Genomic DNA, 17,290 nt, shown 5'->3' with positions numbered 1-17,290 from the left:
GATACTGAAGACACCAATTCCAGGGCCATTGCCAATCATCTTGAATTTTGTCCTGCTCCTGGACTCAAATGACTCTGGAAGAAGGAATAAGTTTGCCAATTTTGTGCAACTGTACCTCACTTAAATCCAATTCATTAGCAAGTCAAGATATTATCCATGATATCATTGATTCCTATCAATGGCACAGTGGATACAGTATTGGTATTGGAGTCAGGAAGAGCTGGGTTAAAATCCTACCTCTGAAATGAACTGTATGACCCTGGGCAAGTAACTCAATCCCTTTGTGCCTCAAGGATCATGGATTTCGATTTGGAAAGAAATTTTAAGATGTGTCTCATTTTACAATAAGGAAACTAAAGCCCTGAAAGGTGACTTGCCAAAAGTCAGACAAGTGGTCAGTGGCAAAGCTAAGGTTCATCTATTAATCCTGGTATAGGTAATTAATTACCCCACATGGAAGAAGTCACAGCTCTTTTATACATTCTCCACAGCAGCATGCAGAATGGAGGGCAACTTACCTTCCAGAGCAAAAAGGGGAAGAATTTTTCCCCTCTTCCCCTGTTTTTTTTCATCTATTATTCCTAACAGTGATGAAGAGGAAAATTCCACTAGGAACTCTGGGTGCTCCCACAACTACTTGAATAAGCGAAAATAGTTATATAGAATTACCAACAGAGTCCTATCTGTGCTCTGGATCAACCCTACTCTCACTAGTGCATGGGTCTAGGATGTGGATAGCCATTTCAAGATAAAAATTAGAGCATTATATTCTCAAACACAAAGGAGCTAAAAGATACCATGCTTCTTCCACTATGTCTTTATATTGGTAGAGAATCCCCGAAGCTCACTGAGTACAGTAAACCTAGCTCAGTTTTATAGATTTGTTATTTTTTTGTTACCAACTTTTTTCCCCTTTTCATGCTTTTTCACTTACTTTGTGGTAGTTTCCCAACTGTATTAGAAGATACTGGATACCAAATGATCTACCTGCTCAGTTTTTTTCTTAAAAAACAACTGCTCATTCTCATTAGGTATTTCTAGTCAGAAGCTTAACATAATGTTATTAGGCTTGCTTTGTAACTCCTTTAGGGAAGAGAACTACCTGGGAAACATACATCATTGTTATCCTCATGTCAAAATGATTTACTGTTATAGTCTTATAAAAATTTTAGTATCACCAATTTCATTTGTTCTCTATTAGAGCCAGGAGTATAAATTCTGTCCTCAGACATGTCCTGATTTGTTAATGTAGTTGTACACAAGTGACTGGAGGAAAAAAAAAAACTCAACCAGAATTGTTTCTATTTTCTCACACTGTATAAATGTCACCTATTTTGTGCCAATAATTTTACATTTTATTTTTTTTTATTTCCTTCCCCTGGTCTACCTTTTGAAAGACCTAAATTCAAATTCCAGACATCACAAACCTGACTAGATGGTTAGAACTTGTCACTGGACCAAGAAGTTCCTGTCTTCCAGGAGTCAGGGGCCTTCACCTCTAGCCAAGATCAGAGTTCAAGAGTTTTTTAGAGCAAGTTAGCATCCTTGACTCTTCCTTCTCTTTCACTCCCCAGTCTCCATATTTTATACATTGCTGAGTCTTATTGATCCTACCCTTTCTACATCTCTCACATCTATCTTCTTCTCTCCAGTCCCACAGATACCACCTTGGTTCAGGACTTCTTCACTTTCCAAGAGAACTATTGCAAAAGCCTTCTCATTTGTCTTTGATTCTCCAAACTCTTCTCCCCACAAAGCTTTCAAATAAATCACACTAGCTCTAGAATCTGCAATGGCTCCCTATCATCTCTAGGACAAAAGATACACTCAGCTTGGCATTCAAAATCTTTCACAGACTGTTTCCAAGTTCATTTCACATTCCTTCCCTTTGTATACTCTCCATTCTAGCCAAACTTGCCTCATTGCTGCTCCCAGACCTGGTCACTCTGTCTCGCTCCTCCAGATATTTGCAAAGGTTGTCCTAGATGTCTGAAATGCACTTCCTCCTAACTTCTACCTCTTAGAATCTTTTTTTTTCTGAGCAGCTATGTGGTGCAGTAGATAGAGCTTGAGTCAGGAGATCCTGAGTTCAAATCTGACTCAAACATTTGATATTTCACTTAGTTATGTGACCTTGAACAAGTCGCTCAACCCCATTACCCCATAAAAGAAAAAAATCTTTTGTTTATTTCAGGGTCCAACTCAGGCATCATGCTTTCTCAATAAATCAATGAGAATTAATTAAACACTTGTCTCTGGCATCATGATGTTGTTTTGGTCTTCTAGATACAAAGAAAAAGAAAAAGTAGTCACTGTCCTTGAGGAGCCTGTTTTCTAATGGAAAAGATAATGGGAACACATAAAAGTATAGACAAGATAAATATCAAATAGATGCAAGGTTAAATTAGCCCAAAGAACCTAGAAAGACTTTCTTCAAGAAGGTAACATTTGAACTGTCCCTTAAAAGAAGGTAGAAATGAGGTAGAAGTGAGAAAGGAAGGCAATACAGAGATGGAGGATAACCAATACAAAGCATGGAGGTGGTCAATGGAATAATATGTGAGTAGGTTGGCAAGTAGGCCAGTGCTGCTGCAATGGAGAGTTCATAGAAGGAAATGATGTGTAAGAAGATTAGAAAATAAGAAAAGAACAATATGTGAATAGTTTTAAATGTCAAACAGAGGAATCTGGTCATTCAAAATAATAGAGAACAAGGGGCATTTATTAAATTTGGGGTAAGGGATGGACATGATCTGATCTCACTTTGGCTGGACATGATCTGAGACCTTGCTTACCTTGGCAGCTCTATGAAGGATGAATTGGAGGGATCAATTAGCTAATCATTGCAATAGGCCAGTATGAGGGTCTGATCTTAGAGTGAAGGTAGGGTTAGTGAAAAGGTGTAAATAAGAGAGGAGTTGTAGAAATAAAAATGACAAGATTTGGCAAATGACCAGATTTTTTGGGGGGGGAAAGAACAAACATTTATTATATAAATATGTGCACAGCCCTGTAATGTGCACAGGGCTAAATGTTTTACAAATAATATCTCATTTGATCCTCACAACATTGGATTCACACAATCCTGGGAGATAGATATAATTTTACAATTAAGGAAACTGATGCAGAGGAACTTTTCCAAGGTCATATAGCTAATAAGTGTCTAAGGCCATAACTGAACTCAGATCTTCCTTAGGTCCTATGCTCCATCCAGTATAGCCCCTATCTATGTTGGATGAGTAACAGTGAGGTATAGAGGATGATGTATTTGGGATAAAATATAATGAATTCTATTTTGACCATGTTGAATTTGAGATGACCATAAGGCTTTCCAGTTCAAAATGTCCAAGAGAAGTGATGAGTAGGTCTAGAGCTCAGGAGAAAGGTTTAGAGCCAGATGTATCCATATGGAAGTCTTGTGGATAATTGGACCCGTAGGTCCATAGGAATTAATGAGTTCAGAGAGAGAAAAAAGAAGAGAGCCCAAGAGAGAGCCTTGGGGCATATCACAGTTATGGTATGCTAATAGGCATGACATGGATGAAGATTCAGCAAAGTAGACCAAGAAAGAATGGAAAGAATAGGAAAGAAACTAAGAAAGAGTACTGTTGTGAAAAGAGAAGAGAAAATAAAAAATGATTGACTTCTCCTATAAGAAATCTTTTCATAACTGATCCAAATGTTAATATTCCTTATCAAATTATATTATTTTTGCTTATCTGTATATGTAGTAAAATAACTAGTATTTATGTAAATGTTGAAGATTCACAAAGCACTTTACAAATATTATCTTGTTTTTCACAGCAACTCTATGAGGTAAGAGATGTTACTACTCCCATTTTACAGAGAAAGACTCTGAGGCAGACAGAAATTAAGTACCCTTAAATTATATTGCCCAGGATCACACAGGCAGGACTTGTACTCAGATCTTCCTGCCCAGGTCTAGTGCCCAATTCACTTCAGCACCTATTTGTCTCTAGAATGTAAGCTTCTTGAAGACTTGTTTTTCATTTTGTCTTTGTATCCAAGTGCTTAACACTTAACCTTAATAAAATAAACATACCTTAATTAAAAAAAAGTTTTTGATTTGAATTAATTAGAGGTCAGCCCAGACACAAGCTAACCTCAGGAAGAGTCAGTTAACATCAGAAGGTCAAAGGTGGAGACAATAGAATAGGCTGGGGGAAGGAAGGCTTTTTGGTCTAGCCCATAGGCTACTGAGAGTTGACTTTGACCTTGTCAGTTTTCTAAATCAAGGACTTTGGGGAAAGGCAACACAGTATCCTCAAAAGTTCCCTAAATGAAGTAAGTAGAAGGTCCATCCTTCCACCAGGTCTAAAACTCCTGTCTGTCCCCTTTGGAGAATATTATGGTTATAAAAATAACTACACCAGAAAGGAACCTCACCCACATTCATATATTTTGAGATAGGAGAGAAGGGGTTCTCAGACCTGTGATTTTTTTTAATATGTAAGGAATTCCCAATAATGAAACTCCCCCTAAAAATGCATATCAACACTTTTTTCTGCACTTGTACTCTTAAGAAGTTGACCAAATAGCTAAGAGGTTAAATTCCTTGCCCAAGATCACACAGTCAGGAAGTAACAGAGATAAGGTTTGAATCCAAGTCATCCCATCTCCACAGATTGCCCTGTATTCACTGTCCCAAGTTGCCTCATTCATCTATATATTCCTTGAATAATCTGTGGTGACAAAAGAGACCTCCTTTTCTCCACTTCTCTAATTCTAATAGCCCTTTGTTCTCTATCAGAACTAACTCAGAGTTCCCAGGTGGTTAAAAAAAAAGTCCTCAAAAGATTCCACAAGCATGGGAGGAAAGAAGAATCTTCTCTTCCTCATCATCTTCAGATTAATTTTCCTTCCAATATTCTCTCTCTTTCTCCCTCTTCCCTCTTTCTCTCCCTCCCTCTCTTTCTCTCCCTGTCTCCATCCTCACCCTTCTGAGAAGAGATCAGAAGCCCATTTCTACATAAACATATTCAACTCATTTGTCCACTCAAATATTTAACAAATTTTTATTAAGCACCCATTACAAAGCATGCTATGAGCTGAGGGAAGAACCAAGAACCAAGAACTTTCTTAAAGAAAAAGTTCAACTTTATTCAGTGCTTTAAAGTTGACAAAGCACTTTCCCCAAAGCAAACCTGTGAGATAGGTAGTCATTTAATTTTCACTTTATCAATAAAGAAACTAAAACCCTAAGAAACTTGAGTGACTTGTCAAAGTTCATATCCAGGAAGTAACAGATTCTAAGCCATTCACCTAAATCCAAATCCAGGACTCTTTCATTTAGGTCAGAGGATAGAAAATAACCCATTTAGTCCTAGTGACTAACATCTGAAACTGTGCTCCTTACATAGGGCAACTCCTGGCAATAGCTGAAAATTCCCCAAACCTTGGTCCTTGACCCCTATCTTACATGTTTGCATTATCATTTATGGGAGAATATATTTAAGCAATGGCATGTACAGAATTAACAGGCTAGCAACTTCACCTCCAGAAAACTGCAGATGACCATGCTGACCTTTTCCCCTAGTCACAGCCCAAGCTAAATGGTTGGCATAAGCCCTCTGGAGGATAATTTCACAGGTCTGTGTCTAGGTATTAGCAAGGGAGATTTACTCCTCTTTATATGGAAAAAACTAAGCTGATTTTTAATAAAAATTTATTTATTTCAATGTAGATCAACAAGTATTTTTTAAATGACTATCATGTGCCAGACGAAGGTTAGGAAGTGGAGATACAAATAAAAAAAATGAAATAATCTCTGACTTTCCATTGCATTCTATTTGGGGTGAAGGAAGGGTGAAAATATATGCATACATAGGTAAATACAATATTTATTTTTACAAGACTCTATATGTATATAGATGTATTTTTTTGCCTTCTGCATGGGTAGGAGAGGGGGTGGAGGGAAGGAGAGAAGGAGAAAATAAATATTTAAAAATTTAAAAGCAAAAAGTTATGTGTGCATGTGTCCTGGCCTTGGAATCAGAAAGCATCATCTTACTGAGTTTAACTCTGTTCTCAAACACTTACTAGTATGACCCTGGTTAAATCACTTAACCTGTTTGCCTCTGTTTCCTTATCTTTAAAATGAGCTAGAGAAGGAAATGGCAAACCACTCCATTATCTTTGCCCAGAAAATCCTATTTAGGGTCACAAAGAGTTGAACATGACTAAAACAACTCAACAGCAGTAAATAAATATAGATACACACACACACACATACACAATATACACACACTCTGAGACTAACCATTATATCTGCTTTAAAGTACAGTTGCCAAAACATTTTTTAGCATTTTTAAAAGGCTTTTGTTCCTATAGGGTGATCAAGATTTGCCAGAAGAAAGAGCAGTAACTGGACAAAAAGGAGTCAGTCCAAAGGTATAGAATCCTAGTGATTCCATTAGAATCCCTCTATAAGACACCCAAGCATACTGGGGAATCAACAATGAACTCAGATTTGCGGAATAAAGTTACATCAAGTAGTATTGAAGAAAAAAGATGGATACTTCCGTTTTCATATAGGAAATTGAAAGCAGCTCTCTTTAATTTGACAAATATGTGATTTTGAAAGTTGACCAGGGGGTGTCACTATTGTTCCAAGGAATTAGCAGGAACAAATGATAGTATTCTGAAGCCTAGAAGTAAATTAAGAGGCCTGTGGTGTTTTTTTTTTTGAATGACTATAACTCTGAACATAAGCTTTCATATTAGAAATTCCATTAAATTAGTCAAACAAAGGATAACGCAGAGCTTCCCCAGAAAAACTAAAGGAGAAATAATGTCAAACTCCAGTTCTAGCATCCACAGAGTCAAGAGAGAGAAGGAAATCGGAGGCCTTCTTGTCCCACCCATGACTGAATAGGAATCCCCTCTAAAAGACCACAATGTAGTTATCAAGAGGGCTAATCAGCATTTATTTCTCACAGTCATGCACCTGAAGGATTCTTTCTTTCTTTCTTCAGAGCAAGGCACTAGAAGACATCAGTGACTTATTTATACAAACACAGACTTAAGGGAGTTATTTCCTGTCACACTTCAGGATTGGAAGTTAGTAGGTTTTAGTCAGGGCAAGAGCAGGTAGAAACTTTTTAAAAGGCTTAAAGTATTCATATCAAAGTGTCACTTCTGGGAAACTGAGGAAGAAGAGTGGGGTTTGGGATAAAATTATAGATACAGTTGCCCAATAAAATAAAAAGATTTGTGTGATTTGCCTGAACAGTGAGGAAGTGGGGGAACCAGTCGTCCCTATCTATATAGCATAAAGATGAGTCGTTTAAAAATCTTCTTCAAGAACAAATGTATTTTTTATCAACATAAAAACAAACCAATCTCTTTTGTTCCTAATACAGGAAAATTGTTCATTAAATGTCTTCACTCTTCCATGACCAGGGCTTGGAATATAGATCACATGGATTTCTGCAGAAAAATCTAGGGTAGTACTCAAGACATAAATCTGGAAATTGTTAGGGATATAGCTTTTTATGACTTTTTCTTAACTTCACTGTATTTTTTGACCAAACTGAAACAATTTTTTTATTGAATATAAAAAAGTGGCTGAAGTTAACCATTCTGGAATGGTTATTTGATATAAGTTCAACCAGTCTATTTTATTACAGCCTAGCTGCCTAATAACACATTTCAAATAGACAATGGTACAGAGATATACTAAAGGAAAATAAAAAAGCCATTATTGGTTAATCTTAAATAAATATCAAATTCACAAGGTAAATTATTCTCCTGGTAGATTAACAGTTATTAACATGCATACATACATATGGCAAATGGAGGCTTATATTATAGGTTGAAAGGAGAGAAACTTTTTCTCCTCCATGCAAAAAACAGAAGAATAAGATCCAATATCTCTTTGTTTATCCCTCAATTCATGCAACCTAAAAATAGAGCAGGGAGAGTAACTCGAGATAGAGCAGGCATGGAAGGGACTGGAGCTGGTCAGTCTGCATTCCCCTGAAAGTCTAGGAGTATGCTGGCTGATTATCTCTAAATGCCTTTCAGAGGTCATCTTCTGATTTTCTGTCCATCCCCACTTCCACTGGACAAAAATACTTCAGATCTGCATATGGTTAACTATTCATGTATTTCAAGGGGGTGAGTAAAACTTGTCAGGGTAATAGAAATGGCCATCCCATATACTCCTTCAACAGCTTCTTTATATCACTAATATTGGGGTAAGAGAGATTTCCTGCCAGCAGTCACTTTTACTGCCAAGAATTAGTTAGCAAAAAAATAGCCAATAGAACGAGTCCAGGAAAGCAGACAAACATTTTATTTTGTTTTGTTTTGTTTTTCTTAGAAGTAAAGGGAGTAATTAAGATGTTTTGATGACAACAGGAAGAGAGATGTTGGCATTGCCAATATCAGATGTCTTCTTAACCATGTTTATTTTAGAGTGAACTTGGTTCTACAAGCCTAAAAGGTCTGCCTGGATACCCTGGAGAATTGGAAATCCAAGAAAAACAGGTTGGTGCCTAACAACATGCATTTACTAAAAACATACTATGTTCCAGATAGATTCACATAAACTGATAAAAACATTTCTTAGCCTTTTAAATATCAAAATTATTATCTCTGCATTTTATCCTCTAAGTATCTCCTTAAAAAACTAGGATTGGAAACAAATGATTTTTAAAAATGAGCTTTCAGATTTTTTGCAATATATTTTTGATACATTAAGGTCCTTTTGGGTGGTCACCACGAAGGAGAGGAGATGCCCATTGGGGAATTAGTAAACACATTGTGGTATGTGATTAAGATGAAATGCTATTCTGTTATAAGAAATGATGAACAGAATGCTCTCAGGAAAAAAAAAAGCTTTCATGGGCAGATGGAAATGGGAAATGCACTATATACAAAGAAACAGCAGTGTTGTAAGATGATCAACATTGAATGACTTATCTTTTCTCAAATAACTTACTTTTTGAGAAATCGATGAGGGGGATTGAGTTGGGAAAAAGAGACAGAACTTGAAACTCCCTTAAAGTGACTGCTGAAACTTGTTTTTGCATGTAACCAGGGAAAAATAAAATAATTTTCTAAAAAAATATAGAAAGAAAGAACATGGTTATTGAATAGAATTCCTTTGCCAGAAAATAGATGGGAAAATCCTGATAGAATGATGACTCTTTTTTCTGTGATACAGAGGGATTCAAGGGTACCACCGGCTGTCCAAGACCCAAGTGTTATTTCAGTTATCAACATCCCAAAGGAAAAGGTAAGAATCACTTACTAAAACTCAAGTCTTTCCATTCAAGTCTCCCAAGCAAAAACTAGCTATGACTTTCATATATGCCTATGATTTCATGAAGACTAACTATTTATCAAATTTAATGTTTAGATAAAAAATGTTATCATATATTAAAGAAAGAAGCTCATCACTGAGTGTTTTTTCATCCTTCCCTCATCATTTACAATATATTGCATGGAAAGCGAAAAGACCCTCACCAAAGGCAAAATTCCATTTGAATGAACTTGTAGCTCAGGCTGTGTCTGGGGGCTGCAGACTTCACTGACACATCAGTTACAATAGAAGACAACTTGTTATTCTGATAAGCAAATTGGTTGGGTGAAAAAGCTATGTTCTTCAGATTCAGAGAGATGCTCAAAACCATTTCTCTAGGGGAGATTTTCCAGAACCAAAGACTTTGAAATTGGAAGTTAGGAAGTAAAATAGTTCAAGAGAAAAGCTGTTATATTGATCAATTTGGTACTGACACCAAAAATTTCCACTGAGCCTAATCTCATTTCTCTTCTCTTAGGGCAAAAAAAAAGCCAGGATGATTTTTCAAGAGAAAAAAGTCATTATTGTAAAATGCCAGATTTATTTTATATCCATTACTTTTTTCCCCTCCTTCCATTCTCAAGATTCATCAATCTTTCAAGCTATTCTATCTGTATGCTTTAAAAATATTCAGGACACACATATATTGTACATTGGCAGAAGGATCAAAGAGTACTTTTGAGCAGCATCTTATTATAACACAAAGCCAGACTTCAGTCCCTTTTTTCTACACTTAGGCCATTAATCAGCCCATGTGTCTTGAATGTCAGCCACACATTACTCATCAGTTAGGAAACTGATGAGGAGTGATAGAGGCTTAATGGCTGAGAGAATGTTAGGAACCTGAAAGTGGCTGTTTTCCTAGTTTATGAGTTCATTTGCATGCTTTTCAAAAGTACTGCCAGATATATTTTTTTCCTATTCATAAGTCAATAAATAAAAAGTTTACATTCATTCATTTAATACAATGTGTGTATATACATACACTCATATATATATATATATATATGTATACATATATATGTATTATGTATATTAAAAACTGGGTCCATGAAGAAAAAGCAGGGTTTTTTTTAAATGCTTTCATGATACCCTTTGGGGTTTGTGTGAGTATATGTGTGTGTGTGTGTATTTGTGTATATGTATGTTTTAATGGAGGATACTGAAACCTTGGAGTTCATTTTTTTTTTGCCAATTTTCAAAGAAGATATATTTATATATCAGTTTTAAGACAAGCACCCAAGTGTTGCCATTCAAATTAATATCTTATATTCAACATTCTGTACTTAGTTGAATAATAATAATAATAGCATTTAAATAGTTTGCAAAGGTTCACAAAACACTTTACATATGTTATCACAATGTGAGGTAAGTGCTAATATTATCTCTATTTTATAGTTGAGGAAACTGAGGCAAAGAGAGTCTTGCCATAGTCATATAGCCACTGTTCTGAGGCAGGATCTGAACTCCAGCCTTCCTGACTGTGAGTCTAGTACTCTATCCTCTGAACCTTATGACTTACTGAATGATCATTTATGCTGAAGGCACATTGCCTTATCTGTAAAACATGTTCATTAATGCTTAACAAAGATTTTTCATTCTTTTAGGGCAACCAAGTTCAGAGAGGCATACATGATTTACCAGAAACAACAGGAGGACCTTGGACTACAGCTTCTAAAGTAATTTTCACTTTTTACATACAAACCAATGGATATAATGACTGGTACTGAGACAAGTCAGTGTCATTTTCTTTGTACAAGATCATTGACTGGAATAGCTGCAGGTAGATTGATGAACCAATATCTAAAACCCTCACCGCTTTATATCATTTAATTCAGATTTCAGAGCATTCCTCTCTCTGAGATCCCTCTTTGAGGAATATTCAGCACATGCCTTAGTCTTTTCTTCTCCAGGAAATCCACACTATGAGCCTTGATGTAGAATTCATTCAAGGATACTCAAAAAACTACTAAAAATATCTTGAAAGTAGAAACCAGAATTAGTCCAGAAGTCCTCTTGTCAGAGGAGCTTGGATTTTTACCTAGAGGAGCAAAAGAGAGTATTTTAATCCAGTTCCCTCCACTTTACAAATAAGGAATCTGAGAAATAAAAAGGTTCAGTGATTTCCTCACATAAATGCTTAGAAATACAACTAGGATTTGAACTCAGGACCTGGGATTCAATTACAGTCTTTCTACTTCACATTACTTCCCTTTCTCAATTTCAATCCAATTTAACATAAAAGCAAAACAAAACCAAATAGTGACATGGACCCATCCACTTGCATACATATTCTTAGATTTTGTTTCTAAGTTTGTTTGCTCCCTGCCCCTAGAAGTTTTCTTTTTCACATACAGAGATTCCGGGGGGGGGGCAAGGGGGAGCAAAACTATGCCAGTCAGTTGACATATGCCAAGGTTTTGTTATACCACTCCCTTAATACTATAATCACTCTGCCAGGATCACACTGAATTCTCTCATATAGAATGCCTAGATGCAGTCTGGGAGTTCCTTCCTCCTCAGGCTGAATTAATTCTCAATTACCCATGCCACTTGAATAGAGATTCACCTAAGAGGAAATAATGCAGCCTCTAGGGATCCACACTAATGGACTCAATATATATCATCCTGTTTCTTGGGGATGCTAGAATATTTCCCTACAAACTTGAGGTCCCTGAAATAAATTAATCACTCTTTTGTTTCCAAGCAGTCACTCAAATCAGATATTAACTGCCCTCTATATCTTCAAATTCTATACACAAACATTTAGGGCCAGTTTCTAAACAAGCCTACTCCACTGATTCCAGTGTCAGGAGACAATGTCCTATAACCCAGTTTGGATGGGTAGAAAGGGCTTCCAAAACCATGTAGTAGAATAAATACCTGAGCACAAATCCTGTTTTCAACATAACAACAAATGATCATCCAAAGAACCACAAGCATAGATAATCAATCAATCAATAAACATTTATTAGGTACCTACAGTGTGTCAGACACAATGCTAAGTATTGGGGGGATGTAAAAAGAGACAAAATATAGACCTTGTCCACAAGGAGCTTATATTCCAATGAGGGAGATAATATGCAAATATATACAAAACAAACTACATACAAGGTAAATAGGAAATAAAAGAGAAAAAACACTGGAATTAAAAGGGGTTAGGGAAGACTTCCTGTAGAAAGTAGGACTGTAATACTGATTAGAAGGAAAGGGGGATCTACTTGGGACATTACTATAATGGAACAATGTAATTGAGGGAATCAGATGTTCCTGGATGTCTTTCCCTGAGTGTCTATAACTTGTATTGCTTTGTGTTGTTTGTGGATCTAGAAAAGTCACATGCCAGGCCTCCAAAATCCCATTAGAGATTAATTTTTTTCACAGGGTCAGCCACAGTCATAGTCTTGATCTTATTTCCTGAGACCTTTCCTCTACCATATTATGTATTGATGTCAAAGGTTTCAGACCTTTAACTGTCAGAGATTGTGCATCCCTGATATGCAGAAAACTTAGTGACTATTTCAAAAATAAAAATCTATTTACTCAGTTATTAACTATGTCTTTGGAGCCACTCATATTGATTCTCAAAAACTTAAAGAAGTTGTTTTTACTCTTCCTAGTTCAACATAAAGTTCCTGGTTTTCAACATGGACTACTCTATAATTATTCAGTTAAAAAGCTGAGATGTTTAAGGATTTAGAGGAAAAAAAAAAAGAGGGTATTTTCCTGGTGGGTTGCCATCCATTTGATGGAAAACAAATGGAGCTGAACTTTGAGGGGGAGGTATATTTCCCTATATGGTGATCAAGACTAGGAATATGGAGCAAGATTTGATTTGGGTTTTTTAATGTCTCTGGTTCATTTAACAATGAAACCAATCTATAGCCAACTATCTCTCCTAGGCCCTAACTATGAGTCAATGAGACAGAATCAACACTTCTGGAAAAAAAAAACTCTCAAGAAAACTCCATAGAAAAGTACTTAGCCGAAGGTGGGGAATACTCTTTCTTCACATGGCTCAGTGAACTTAATGTCTTAAAGCGGGTTTGACTTTACATATAGTTTACATTCCCCAGCACAGACAGAATATTACCAAGAATATTTTGAGTTCCAAGCCAAAAAAGACTGAGTTGGATTCATTCAATTGTGGCCAACATTTCTTCCTTTGCTTTATCTTTCTGAAGAAAGCTAAAAAAAAAAAAAAAAAAAAAAGGAGTTTTAATTAGGAGGAAACAACTAATATTACCCATTTTAGCTTATTTATCAGTTAAACACTAATTTGGATATTCACATTTTTAGGGTGCTATGAAGTTTCCATATCCTTCTCATACAAGGTGCCCCTGGGTCAAAAGTAAAAACAAATAATAGGATTATCTATGTGTTTTATTGCATGTACTGACAGAGAACACTTGTGAATTATAAAGGAAAGACCATATGAATTTGAAGAAAAAGATTGAGCATTTCAGGTGAAATCATTAGGTAGTCAGGAGTAAGCACTGATTTGGAGAGAAAACAATGAGTTCAGTTTGGAATATGTTGTATTTAAGACAGGTTAAAAGTAGAAAAACAAATTTAGGATTTATTCACAGAAAACTGATAGAGCCAAGAATATAGATAAACTGGGGAAAGTTGTGGATCAGATCGGCTAATTTGACAAAATCAGATTGACTAATGACAGAAAAGGGAACTGACAGATATTAGAGGTTATGTCGGAAAATTGAGACACTAATGCATTGTTGGTAAAGTTGTAAAACTGTTTCAACCATTCAGTAGAGAATGCCACTACTAGGTCTGTATTAAAAAATATTTGTAGAGCTCTTTATGGGGTGGCAAAGAATTGGAAAATGAGGAGTGGCTTCATTTCAAAGACTCAGAACCATCTTGGGTTTCTGACAGACCCTTCTCTGATTCTATTTCTGATTTCTAATTTTCTTCATACCTCCTAAATGTGTAGGCATGCCACAAAATTTCCTCCTTAACCTTCTTCTTCTTTCTCTACAACTTTTTTAATTTAAGATTTTATTTTCTCCAATTACATGAAAAAAACAATTTTAACATTCATTTTTGAAATTTTTTGAGTTCCAGATTTTCTCCCTCCCTCTTTCCTCTCCCTCCCCCCAGCTGAGAAGGCAAGCAATTTGATATAGCTTATTCATGTACAGTCATAGGAAACATATTTCCATATTAGTCATGTTGTGAAAGAAAATAAAGATTTAAAAAACAAGAAAAATAAAGAAAAAAGTATACTTTGATCTACATTCTTTTCTTTGAAGAAGGATAGCATTTTTCATTCTAAGTCTTTCAGAATTGTCATAGCTCAAGGGCAGCTAGGTGGCACAGTAAGGAGGATGTGAGTTCAAATGCAACCTCAGACACTTAATAATTGCCTAGCTGTGTGACCTTGAACAAAACTTGATTCCATTGTCTTAAATAAAAATAAAATAAAATCCAGGTTGTCTTAGATCATTGTATTGCTGAAAATAGCTAAATCATTCATAGTTGACTATCACACAATATTGCTGTTACTATATACGATGTTCTCTTGGTTCTTCTGGGAGCACCTTTCTTGTCATTAGGCAAATGGGGTTAAGTGGCTTGCCCAAGGCCACACAGCTAGGTAATTATTAAATGTCTGAGACTGGATTTGAACCCAGGTACTCCTGACTCCAGGGCTGGTTTTATCCACTGAGCCACCTAGCCACCCCTTGTCATTTCTTTATAGAACAATAGTATTCCATCAGAATCATATACAATTTGTTCATCCTTTCTTCAATGGATGGTCAGCTCCTCAATTGCCAATTCTTTGCCACCCCATAAAGTGTTGCTATAAATATTATTGTACATGTCTTTTCCCTTTTGTTTTTTACCTTTTGGGGATATAAACTTAGTAGTGGTCTTGCTTGATCAAAGGATGTGCATGATTTTGTAGTCCTTTGGGCATAGTTGTGAATTGCTCTACAGAATGGTTAAATCAGTTCACAACTTCAACAACAGTGCCATAGTGTCTCAATTTACCTCATCTCCTGCAATATTTGTCATTTTCCTTCTGTCATATTATCATATTATCCAATCTGATTTGCAACTTTTTCCCAGTTTTTCTTGTTCTTAGTTCTATCAATTTTGGATGAATCCTAAATTTTTAACCTATCATCTAATTTTCTATCCTGTATTTCCACCCAGATGTTCTATTAGCACCTCAAACTCAACATATTTAAAACTGGATTCACCCTCACCTCACCACATCAACTCCAGCTAGTGTCTTTCCTATTCCTGTTAAATGACACCATCTGAAATGTTCTCTTTTCTCACTTCCATATCCTAGTATCCTTACTTTCCTCCAAAATTCAGTACAAGCATTACCTCTTTCATGGTGGTCTTTCCTGATTCCTCTCCCCCTCAAATAGTAGTAATTTATACTTCTCAAAAAAATTTGCTATGTATTTATTCTCTATATATTTCATATATACATGTACATATACACATTTTTTCTCTATATACATGAGATTTGTAGATTGTAAGTTTTTTGAGAGAAGGGACTGTCTTAATGTAGTATTTATATCCATGTGATTATTTTATTCTCAGACCCCAGTCCAATGCTTGTCAAATTCATGATCTTAATAACTTCCTGTTGGTTGATCCTTATGACTGATATTTATATATCACTTTGAAGTTTATAAAACACCTTGTATACACTATTTCATTTGATACTCACAGTAACCCAGGTACTGAACTTCTTATTATCTTCATTTTACAGATTAGAAAGCCTTATTTTAAAGAGATTAAATGCCTTTTCCTTTGGTCACATAACTAGCAAGAATCAGAAATGGTATTTGAACACAGTTTTTCCTAATGTTTCCTAATGTTCCTATCTACAGTATCATACAGTGTCTCCAAAAATTTTCCAATCCCAGAGGCTTAAAACTTTGGGGTTAGCAGTACTAAGAAATGAGAACTGGATAGACAATAAGGGGGTCAGGGGACACTGCAGATCTCTGCTCTCCTTGGGGCAGGACTGAGATGGCAATCACACTCAGATCCAGGTTGCAATCTGGGTCCCCACAACACCACCATCACAGAGCAGGGACTATCCTCACAGCTCCAAGGTAGAGGAGAGGGCCTGAACACAGGCAAGAGAGCAGTTAGAGCCTTTCATAAGACCTTGGAGTAATTAAAGTCCCTGTGTATTGTCTCAAAAAAACCAAAGCCTTGGAAGTGCAGCAAATCAGTTATAGACTGAGGAAATGAGTAAACAATAGAAAAAAGAAGAATCTGACCATAGAGAATTATTTTGGTCCCGTGGAGGATCAAAATATATACTCAGATGATGAAAAAGTCAAAGCTTCTGTATCCAAAACCTCCAAGAGAAATAGGAATGGGATCAGGCTATGAATGAGTTCAAAAGGTACTTTGAAAAGCAATTAAGGAAGGTAGAGAAAAAATTGGGAGGAGAAATGAGAGCGATGCAGAAAAATCATGAAAACCAAGTAAGAAACTTGGTGAAGGAAAATCCAAAAAAAAAAAAAAATACTGAGGAAAATAACATGTTGAAAACCAGTTTGGGGCAAATGAAAAAAAAAGCAAAACAAAAGGCAAATGAGGAGAAGAATGCCTTAAAAAGCAGAATTGGCCAGCTGGAAAAGGAGATAAAAAAGCTCTCTGAAGAAAATAACTCCTTCAAATGCAGAATGGAACTAAAGGAAGCTGATGACTTTGCAAGAACTAAGGAAGAAGGGTGGCTAGGTGGCACAGTGGATAGAGCACCAGTCCTGAAATCAGGAGTACCTGGGTTCAAATCCAGTCTCAGACACTTAATGATTACCTAGCTGTGTGGCCTTGGGCAAGTCACTTAACCCCATTTGCCTTACAAAAATCTAAAAAACAAAAGAATTAAAGGAAGAAATAAAATTATACCAAAAAAAATTAGAGGAAAATGTGAAATATCTCATTGGAAAAACAACTGAC

General features: G+C 36.0%; 1 protein-coding gene across 1 annotated transcript in view; it reads left to right on the top strand.

Moving 5' to 3' along the window:
- LOC141506250 (uncharacterized) overlaps positions 1-17,290 on the top strand; it is a 64,477-nt gene that overhangs the window by 30,025 nt on the left and 17,162 nt on the right. Inside the window, exons 7-9 of the mRNA XM_074212831.1 lie at positions 8,440-8,511; positions 9,191-9,262; positions 10,936-11,007. Coding sequence (XP_074068932.1) covers positions 8,440-8,511; positions 9,191-9,262; positions 10,936-11,007 — 216 coding nt within the window. The remainder of the gene's footprint in view (positions 1-8,439; positions 8,512-9,190; positions 9,263-10,935; positions 11,008-17,290) is intronic.

Source organism: Macrotis lagotis, chromosome 1, assembly GCF_037893015.1.
Source record: "Macrotis lagotis isolate mMagLag1 chromosome 1, bilby.v1.9.chrom.fasta, whole genome shotgun sequence".
In the NCBI taxonomy this organism is placed as follows: domain Eukaryota; kingdom Metazoa; phylum Chordata; class Mammalia; order Peramelemorphia; family Peramelidae; genus Macrotis; species Macrotis lagotis.
This window is presented reverse-complemented; position numbering and strand designations above follow the sequence as displayed.